This window comes from Sycon ciliatum, chromosome 2 (genome assembly GCF_964019385.1).
Source record: "Sycon ciliatum chromosome 2, ocSycCili1.1, whole genome shotgun sequence".
NCBI classification, from domain to species: Eukaryota; Metazoa; Porifera; class Calcarea; order Leucosolenida; family Sycettidae; genus Sycon; species Sycon ciliatum.
In genome coordinates, this window is record NC_088644.1 from 10,843,253 (window position 1) to 10,854,596 (window position 11,344).

The 11,344-nt window shown below is 50.1% G+C and overlaps 1 protein-coding gene across 1 annotated transcript in view; it reads right to left on the reverse strand.

Annotated features, from left to right (window-relative positions):
• LOC135808648 (E3 ubiquitin-protein ligase TM129-like) overlaps nt 1-11,066 on the reverse strand; it is a 22,526-nt gene extending 11,460 nt beyond the window's left edge. Inside the window, exons 1-2 of the mRNA XM_065321871.1 lie at nt 10,751-11,066; nt 7,296-7,412 (exon numbers count right to left, since the gene is read on the reverse strand). Coding sequence (XP_065177943.1) covers nt 7,296-7,412; nt 10,751-10,921 — 288 coding nt within the window. The 5' untranslated portion in view covers nt 10,922-11,066. The remainder of the gene's footprint in view (nt 1-7,295; nt 7,413-10,750) is intronic.
• Nucleotides 11,067-11,344: the final 278 nt, after the last annotated feature.

Consider the following 11,344-nt stretch of genomic DNA (forward strand, 5'->3'; position numbering starts at 1 on the left):
TAATATCTTCGCATGCGATGAAACTGCAGTATGGTTAGATGCGGTTGCCGGTACAACTCTTGCTGACACTGGCACACCTGAAGTGTCTGTACGGACGACTGGCCACGAGAAGTCGAGAGTGACTGTCATGCTGTGCGCTCGCGGGAATGGTGCGAAGTGTAAACCTTTCATCCTCCTACAGAGAAAGCGCCCCATCCCTGAGGTGGTGGAGAAATTTGGACGGTGTGCATCTCTCCAATTTTGTGGAACAAATGGGATGAACCAGGCTCTCACTAAAGTGTTCTTGGACACAATCATTGGCCGAACCGTCTTTCCTGTCGAACGTCTCCTTGTCTGGGACAAGTTTTCCTGCCACGTGAGTGCACCGACTGTTGCCCATCTGCAAAGCCTCAAGATTAAGCATGTGGTTGTACCTGGTGGCTGCACAAAATTTGTGCAGGCACCAGATAGGTCGTGGAATGCACCCTTCAAGAGCAAGATTCGAATGCGATACGATAAGTGGATGGCTTCGGGCAAGGAGACATACACTGCTACGGGAAACCCCCGGCCACCGCCGATCATCAACATCGTGCAATGAATTGTCGAGGCATGGGAGGAGATTCCTACGTCCGTTATTGCCAAGTCCTTCAAGGCATGTGGCATTACAAACAACCCCGATGGCACGGAGGATGACGAAATTTTGTACATGAAGGAGGGGAGAGATTGTGCTGCGGCGCGTGCTCTCCTTTGCACAAGAAGAGTTGGAGACAGTGCCTTAGTGACCAGCAGTGATAGCGACAGCGATGATACTGTCACGGAGGAAGATGAGGACATCATGTGTCTTGATGGCAGCGACACAGAAAGCCTTAGTGATGTTGGAGGTGGCTATGGAGGTGATGGTGATGACATTGTGTCCATACACAGCGAGTTGGAAAGTGATAATGATGATGGTGAAGAAGAGGACTTTGCGTCTTCTAGCAGCCAATTTGGAAATGACAGCAGTGACTCTGCTGAGGAAGACGAGGACATCGTGTGCATTGATGTCAGCGACACGGAAAGCCCGAGTGATGTTGGAGATGGCTATGGAGGTGATGATGATGACGACATTGTGTCCATATACAGCGAGTCGGAAGGTGATAGTGATGATGGTGATGAAGACGTCTTTGAGTCTGCTAGCAGCCAATTCGGAAGTGACAGCAGTGACGCTGTTGATGAGGAAAGTGACTGAACATGGGCTGTCTTGGCATTTGTGTACACTGCATCCGTGCACATGTGTGATTCAGTTTCTTGCCCTAGGTTTTCAAGAACTTGCCGTTTGAGGAATCCGTCGCATTTGTGCATGCAAGTGTGTGTACTCGTTTCGTGTGGTATGTGCTTGGGTTTGAGTGTGTGGCATTCTTTTGTCTTGGCTTGACTGCTTCAAGTTACGCTTTTACGGCCTGTTCCCATTTTTACGGCCTGTTCCCGGTGTGCGAGATTGCTCTTTCTTGTCTCATTGACAAGTGCATTTCAGAATTACAGCGAAACCAATAGTCCTGATGCTCTTTTCTTGATTTTCTTCTTTTTTGCGTTGAGTGACAGACTTGTACCACCATTGAAAAAATAGTGCCATCTCTTGAATAGTGCCCCGTCTGTGACGGACTTGGAAAAAATAGTGCCAAGAGGGCACTAATCGCGCGAGTACGGTACTTGCTACTAGTGTGGGTGGCTAAATCAGAGTGGAGCTGATATAAGCTTACACATACCGTATATTCTCTATTATAAGCGCAGGTCTCCATTACTAGCACAGTCTCTAATACTAGCACACTGTGAGCACCTTTCGAAACATTATAAGCACGGTCTCTATTATTAGCACGGTCTTGGTGCAAATCAATGCGGCATGCATGATATCTAGCACGTATTTTTTCTTGCCCTGTATGGATGTATTGGTTTAAAAAAAATAGAAGCACGGTCTCCAATATAAGCGCGGTCTCCAATATAAGCACGGGGTAGAGGGGTGTTGAAAAAATATAAGCACGGCGCTTATAATAGAGAATATACGGTAAGCACGCACATGTTGCAGGTATGAATTTATCCTGTATCGCATCGCAGTTTGCGATGCAAAATCGATCAACTGCTATTCAAAAGTCACCGTGACTCGCAAAAAACTGCGATACATACAGACGATCCATGCCTAGCCTGTGCTGTCAAGCAACATGCATACAGTGCAGTGTATGTGGTGCAGGCAATCTCAATCTGCGTGTACATGTATGATTCAGTCGTTTTTTTTTGCAAATGGGCTTTCAGGCATCACTCTCAAGAAGGACAATATGGTAAACACCCAACCTTCAAAGAAAAATGCTAATTAAAATCAAAGACTGCTACACAATTGTGATTTTGTATAGCAGAAACTGCTATGCAAAAATATGACAATAAGTTCATCCCTGTGTTGTATTATGATGTAATGCATTACGTAGCCATGCAAGAGCATGCGCGAGATACACAGCTGCCTACTTAAAGTACTTCCATGCAGGATCCTTTAGATGTCGGGGTTCTTATGATTTGCCTACAATGGCCAAGTGAGAATATAATCCTATCGTAAACAACTAACTTGCTTACCCCGAAACATGGTGTCAGAAGTAAACTAAATAAACGCCCTAGAATTGTCGCAGTAGCGCCACCGGTGCAAGAGGTAAAATGGCAGCAGCCGGATTTACCCCGCCGTCGATGGATTGGCAAGCCGCAGATTTACCTGACGAATTCGAGCGGTTCCAACAATACTGCCTTCTAGTTTTCCAAGGGCCCTTTTCCGACAAGTCCGACAAGGAAAAGGTCGCCTATGTCATGCTATGGATCGGGAGAACTGGTGTTGATGCTTTCAATAGTTTCGAGTGGGATAATGCAAGCGACAAATCCAAAGTAGCTGCCGTCTTCAAGAAATTTAATAAGCATTTGCAGCCACGGGTAAATGCACGACTGGCTCGGTTTGAGCTTCAGAAATACCGCCAGCAACCCGACGAGTCTGTAGATGATTTCTTTGCGAGATGTAAGAAGAAGACGTCCAAGTGCAAGTTCAGGGACGCTCAGGAGACTAAAGATCGCCTGATAGAACAGCTAATCGTGGAGACGAAGCACTCGAAAGTGCAAGAACGCCTGCTGGAGGGTGGTAGTGATTTGACTCTGGACGAAGCGCTTGACAAGGCCCGTACTTATGAAGCAACACAGCGCCACATGGAGCAGCTGTCCACCGCCACCACCAGCAGCCGTCTACCTGAAACGGTTCACGCCATTTCCAAATCTGTGGGACACGCAGGCTGCGGCAAATGTGGACGAACCCACCACCCAAGCAAGTGCCCAGCGCACGGCTCCACCTGCAACAAATGCGGGAAGGCGAATCACTGGGCAAACGTATGCTGTTCGCAGGGGAGAGACGAGGCACATGGAAGGGGCCAGCAACGCGGACGCTGGCGCCAGAGGAGCCCCAGCCCGCGGGAGCGCTACCCCCAGAGGAGCCCCAGCCCACGGAGACGCTTCGACGCACTGCATTTCGACGCCGTCATCATCGACAGCGTCGAGCGTCACCAACCGCCACTAGAGCGAGAGGTGTTTGCGACCCTCAATGTCAGCCTGGACAACACCAACAGACCGGCCACCTTGAGAGTCAAGATGGATACGGGCGCCCAGGGCAATATATTGCCGCTGAGAGTGTTCTGCCAAATGTTCCCCCAGCACGTCGGACCAAACGGATACCCAAAGCCGAAGTCCGTGAAGCCGTCAAGTACCACCCTCACAGCGTACGGCGGATCCAAGATAAAGCAATGCGGAACCCGCCCTATTCCGTGCTCTTACGATGGCAAGAGTCAACTCGCTGACTTCTACATCACGGACTGCCCTGGCACTGCTATCATCGGTCTCCCGACAGCGACAGCCCTGCAGTTAGTCACGCTGAACTGCGCTGTCCAGGAGAAGCCAGCGAGCATCCGAGACAAGGACGACCTGATGAAGCAATACCCGAAGTGCTTCGATGGCATTGGGAAATTCCCAGGCAAGTACCACATCACGGTGAACCCCAACGTCGTCGCAGTTGTACACCCTCCACGCCACCTCCACGCCATCGCACTGAGAGACGAGATCAAGACGGAGCTGGAGGACATGATCCAGAACGGCATCATCACCAAGATCCAGGAAGGCGAACCAACAGCGTGGGTGAACAGCCTCGTGTTCCGCCTCAAAGACAATGGCAAGCTACGCCTGTGCCTAGACCCCAAGGACCTCAATCACGCCATCCTGCGAGAGCACCACGTGGTCTCCACCATTGAGGAGATCACCCCGAAGTTGAGAGGTGCCAAAGTGTTCTCGATCGTCGACGTCAAATGTGGGTACTGGAATGTGGAGCTCGACGACGAATCCAGTTACCTCACCACCTTCAACACACCATTCGGGCGCTACAGATTCCTTCGCATGCCATTCGGCCTCAAGATGTCGCAAGATGTCTTCCACGCAAGGATCGACCAGACGTTCGAAGGGTGCTCAGGCGTCACCGGCATCGCAGACGACATCGTCACATACGGGACGTCAGACGAGGACCACGATCTCAACATGCACCAGATGATGGTTCGCTGCGAACAATCTGGTCTCAAGTTGAACCCAGACAAATACCGCATCAAAGAGGACAAGATCAAGTTCTTCGGCATCATCTGCAGCGCTGACGGAATACAGCCCGACCCGAAGAAGGTCTCAGCGCTGAAGCAGATGGAGCACCCCGAGAACGAGGACGAGCTCCAGACGTTCCTCGGGCTAGTCACGTACATGAGCCCGTTCATACCGAATGCTAGTACGCTGACCGCGCACCTGCGTGAGCTGACCAAGCCAGATACACCGTTCGCCTGGACAGACAGCCACCAGCGCACCTTCGACAAGGTCAAGGCCGCCATTTCGACAGAAGTAACGCTCAGTTACTTTGACCCAGGCAAGGCAACGACACTACAAGTCGACGCTTCCATGAAAGGTCTCGGCGCCACTCTGCTGCAGGACGACAAGCCTGTTGCATTCGCCAGCAAGAAGCTTACCGAGACAGAGTCTCGCTACGCCAATATTGAGCGTGAGCTCTTAGCTGTCGTATACGGGTGTGAAAGATTCCACACCTACCTATTCGGTCAGTCATTCACAGTAGAATCCGACCACAAGCCACTGGAGTCAATCAAGCTCAAGCACCTCCGCGCAGCCCCGCCGCGTCTACAGCGCATGCTGCTGAAGCTGCAGCCGTACGACATGACCATCAAGTACCGCCCCGGAAAGGACATTCCGATCGCAGATGCGCTATCCCGACTGTCGCCAGAGGAAACAGAGCCAATTGAGGACCTCGACGTCAGTGTACACGCCGTGTTCCCGCAATTCAGTGATGCGGCGATGACGAGGATCCGCGAGGAGTCGGCTAAAGACGCCGAGATGTCAGCATTGAAGGAGATGATCTTCAGTGGCTGGCCATCAGAGAGGAGCGCGGTGCCGGCAATTCTGCTCCCGTACTGGAATTTCCGCGACGAGATGAGCACCGAGGACGGTCTCATCCTGAAGAGCAGTCGCGTCCTGATTCCCCCACCAATGAGGGGGGGGGGGGGGGAATCCTCAGCAAGCTGCACGCCAGCCACCAAGGCATAGAGAAGACCAAGCTGCGAGCCAGAACGTCCGTCTTCTGGAAGGACATCAACAAGGATATCGAAGCAACTGTCTCATCTTGCACGACGTGCCAGCGCCACCAGAGCAGTCAAGCCAAGGAACCACTGGTGCAGCCCGATATTCCGCCAAGGGCATGGCACACCTTAGGCACGGACCTGTTCTACCTCGGTAGGTCAGAATACCTCATTGCCGCCGACTACTACTTCAAGTACTTTATCACCCGGAAGCTGCCTGCCGGACAAGCGACCAGCAGGGCTATCATCCAGCACCTCAAGGAGATTTTCGGTGAGCACGGCATCCCAGCTGTGCTGAAGTCGGACAACGGGCCGCAATACAGCAGCCATCTGTTCGCGGAGTTTGCTGTCGAATATGGATTCCGCCACAGTACGTCGTCGCCACATCACCCGCAGAGTAACGGGTTTATCGAATCGCAAGTCAATATCGCTAAGAGAGCTCTCGAGAAGGCAAGGGAGAGCGGGACCGACCCGCACTTAGCACTGCTGTGCATTCGTGCCACCCCAGTGTGCCAGGGCTTACCGTCGCCGGCCGAGATGCTGTTCGGTCGTCAGGTACAGGACAACCTGCCTCGCAAACACCAGCGCGACACTCGGGACGAGGCCATCCGACAGAAGCTCGAGGAACGGCAGGACCAGCAGAAAGTACACCATGACCAGCGAGCGCAGTCTCTCCGCCCCCTAGTTCCTGGTCAGCACGTCGGCATCCGCAGCCCGACCACGCACCTGTGGGAACCTGGTATCGTAACCCAGTCTGCCAATGGGCCACGGTCATACATGGTGCAGCCTGACCATGGGACAGAAGTGCGGCGCAACCGTACCCACCTCAGAGAGAGGCGGGTCCACTTCCCGCCGGATGCCTGTCCCGCAGGCCCTCAGCCGTCGACGCGCAGCGACATTGGCGAGCCTCAGCCGCCGAGTGACGTGCCGTCGCCGTGGAGCGACGTTAGCCAGCCTCAGCCGCCGTCACTGTGTGACGTCAGCCAGCCTGCTGAACCTGCCACCCAGCTGTATCGAACACGGTCTGGCCGCGCAGTCGCACCCAGGTCAATCCTGGATGTGTAGGGCCAGAGAGGCCTCATGGACCTGTTCGCTTATGTCACAGTAGCTGAGGTGCCATTGTTATTATTGTACATAGAGCTATTGTTGGATACTATGTCTCTGTATTGTTAGCACGCCGTCGTGTGCCATTCATGATTGTTACCTTGTACATAGAGCTATTGTTGGATGTTATGTTCTATATTGTGAACACGCCGTCGTGTACGTACGGTATGTTATGTAGGTTGTTAAACTCCTTTATGACGAAGGGGATGTTGTATTATGATGTAATGCATTACGTAGCCATGCAAGAGCATGCGCGAGATACGCATCTCGCAGCTGCCTACTTTCATGCAGGATCCTTTAGATGTCGGGGTTCTAATGATTTGCCTACAATGGCCAAGTGAGAATATAATCCTATCGTAAACAACTAACTTGTTTACCCCGAAACAGCACACACACACACACACACACACACACACACACACACACACACACACATGCACACACACACACACACACACACACACACACACACACACACACACACACGCACACATTGCAAAAGATGGAAAGACATTTAAGACAAGGGTACAAGTGGCAGCGTACCTTCAAAAGATCAGGTCTGTAGAGAGACAGAATGGCAAAGTATCCAAACGGCACTAGCAGAGCTACTAGACGCGTGAGAGTGGTGCGACGCATGTGATAACCCACAAAGTCCAGTGACTGAACAGTTCAACACAGACATATGCACACACACACACAGACAACGCAACACACACACACACACACACACATATACACACACACACATATGCACACACACACACACACACACACATATGCACACACACACACACACACACACACACACACACACACACACACACACACACACACACACACACACACACACACACACACACACACACACACACACACACACACACACACACACACACACACACACACACACACACACACATACACACAAACACACACACACACATATACACACACACATATGCACACACACACACACACACACACACACAAACACACACACACACACACACACACAGAGCACAAGTAAGAGCACAGCCGTCCCTTGGAGTTGTTGGTCCAGCACTTTGAAAACCCACATCCTCGATAAACCAGCACGGTTTCTAGGAACTGAAATTTCAAAAAGAAGAAAAAACAATAGTCGTTCGCCAGCATGTGACCCGGGACGAGCGGCACGAACTGTGAAACCAGTGCTTGTGCTGTAGAGCACCGCTACTCTTTAGCAGCACCGGTCAGGCATGCCAGAGAGCATAGCTGTAGAGCACTGCTACTCTTTAGCAGCACCGTTCAGGCATGTCAGAGAGCATACTAGTAGCTCACAATCACATCGCTTGCACGACAAAGAGCGAACAGTTCGCGGCGTTTGAAAGGTTTCCAGTCACACAGAGTATCGGTTCATGATTGCACAAGAGGCATACAGCGGCGGCCTTTGCAATGTACAGTCAAATCTGTCCTTATGAGTTATGGACAGCTGTAAAGGAAGGACTGCTCGTCGTAGTCCCATTGATTTTGTGTCCATTCTTCGCACTCAAGCAGCTGCAAAGCAAATCACAATTCATGATTTTTTTTAAATATAATACCGTCTTACGTGTGTAGTTGCATCAAGAGTATAACCCCACAAGAGTGTGCAACTCCTGATACCCTTTCTATGGGGTACGCCGGCGGCGAAAACTCACATCACGTGGTACAGTGTCGGTTGTGTAATAAAAAAACTCTGACAGAAACTCACTGCGGGTATGCAAATCCCCCGCATGATCATGGCAGATATTCGGATTGCGCGCATGCTATCCTTCGTTTGTGCGTAGTACGAACGTATCGGAGACACGTGATGCGAGTTTTCGCCGTCGGAGACCCCATATGCAGAGTTGCACACTCTTGGGGGTTATAATACTCTTGGTTGCATGTGTAGCCACGAGCACATGTGTCATACATGTAGGTGTACACTTCTCCAAACACATTGGAGAGCTGTATATACATTTAGTGGTGGCATTCATTGCAACGAACAAAAATGACGTGCATATTAGGGGCCGTCCAAGGTTACCAATACTATTTTCAAAACGAAAAGTTTTCGTTTGGGGGTGGGTGGGTTTGATGGAGTTTCGTTTTGAAAATATTTATTGAATGCAGATGGAGAATGCCCAGTTACTTCTGGGTGTCGAAAATTAACATCAATATTTTATTCCCGTAGCTATGCAGAAGACGTTACTTCAGTAACGTCTGGCGCTAGCCAGGGTCCACACAGCTTTAATTTGGTATTTGTTTGTTTGTGTGTTTGTGTCACGCCTGGCGCTATCCGTATCTGACGGCAAAAAAGCATAGGATGTTATAATTTTTTCAATTCTCCTATTTTTTTTTCAGGCATATCCTGGGATTCGAACCCGCACTATCGCCCTACATGCATTCCCCCATACACTTCGCATTCATACCCATTCTTCCAAGTTGCTTCACGTTATTATCTTGCGTTTGAAAGCCCTATTTGAATATTGCGGGCAGCTGTATGTGGCCAGCTGTGTTTGATGGTACGGTACGGTACGGGAGACGGTGTCGTATCCCCTACCGTACCGTGCCATCAAAGACGGCTGGCCACAATGCATATTCAAATAGGGCTTTCAAATGCAAGATCACAATGTGAAACAACTTGGAAGAATGGGTATGAATGCGAAGTGTATGGGGGAATGCATGTAGGGCGATAGTGCGGGTTCGAATCCCAGGATATGCCTGAAAAAAAATAGGAGAATTGAAAAATTTATAACATCCTATGCTTTTTTTGCCGGTAGATACGGATAGCGCCAGGCGTGACACAAACAAACAAATGTATGCGAAGTGTATCGGGGGATGCATGCAGGGCGCGCGATAGTGCGGGTTCGAATCCCAGGTTATGTCTTAAAAAAAAGGATTTTTTAAAAGAATTTATAACATCCCTATGCTTTTTTTTGTCTAGGTCATCAAGGCAAAAAAAGCATAGCATAGGGCCCTGAGCTTCCAAGCTCTCTCGTTGGAATTCGTTTTACCTGCAGAAAAGGTGGGTGGGTGGGGGCTGAAAATACTAAAACTTTTCGTTTTGTAAAAACAATCGGTAACCCCGGACGGCCCCTTATTATGGTCTGATTTCCAGTTGACGTCAAGATGACCTCATGCACGGTGACGGGTACGACTGAGAATTGAGCACATTCGGCCTCAGTCCCTCCCTTGGGTGTCTGTGATTGTCAGGTTCGACGCTACTGCATGCACTGGCATATCATCATGGCATGAACAGGGAATGGCACTGCACTGCACAGCATATCATGGCATGAACAAGGAATGGCACTGCACTGCACAGCATATCATGGTATGAACAGGGAATGGCACAGCATTGCACTGGCATCTATACCAAGCGGCACATTATAATTATATTGGGTTGGTAATGTGGTCATGTTTCCAATATGTTCCCATAGAAGTAGTTTAGAGCTCGCCCACTCCTTTCCATTCACTCTGCGGTTTCGCCGACACATAGTAAGAATTGATAAAACGAGCTTGATACTATCGAAGCGAGAATGTGAAAGAGCGGGTCTGCTCTGAACTACTTCCTTGATGGACTTGAGCAGGCCTGCCGGAACCAGTCCGGTTGGTCAGGTTATTACCGGACCAGCTTTTCGGCCACCAATACATGTTTCCTAGTACTAAATTCCTACTGAGGAGGTCATGTGTACCCGCCATGTCATACACAGAGTATGAACGGCCATGATACTACCATGTACTACCGGACCAATCAAAAACTGCTTCTGGCGGTCCTGTTGAGCAACCGAAATCATGCCCATCCATGACGTTCTGCACTACATACAAGTCATGTATGTGTACATGTTTGTTGTAACAAGACTGGGAGATGTGTGCTCTTGATGGTACCAAGGCCAAGGGTGAAAGTAAGGCGTAGCATAGAACAGCCACATGACATTGTATAAAACTAACTACAGTAATTACTTAGACGATACTAGTACATGTACAATCATTAGGACGGTATTTACCTCGCTGCCCAGCTGATTCTGAAAGATACGTTCCAGCGTCAAACCAGCAGATCGGACTTCTTGAGGAGGAATGAGTAAAAACAGTGCTACCACCGAATAAATCAGGCTGATTACATATGGGTCTTTCGGACTGGTATCCATAGCCTGGTCGACGTGATAGAACCCGTCCATGCTTGCCAGTTGCCACCACACTTTAATATCCACTATCTCTTACTACTGTACTAGGTCCTCTTCGTCCCATGCACACCAGACAGCCAAAGTCAGAGAACAGTCACAGGCATTCATGAATGAAAATTGAAATGAAAAAGAGGATCGGAACAAACGCAGCAAAGCCCACAAACCCCTGAACCATGCAAACGGCAGAGGCATTTTTGGTGTTCGAAAATGTCATGACATCATCGGTGAACCCGGCGTGAAGGCGTTACGTAACCATGACGTTTTGATTGGTGTGCAGCACAGCAGTGCACTAGTGAAACCTGTCTAAGACGACCGCTCAAGGGACCTTGAAAACGTGGTCTCTGTTACCAGGTGGTCACCTTATCCAGGGTCATTTGACTGGAAAAAGGGCCCTTGGTTGGTCCTGGTTTCAGTGGT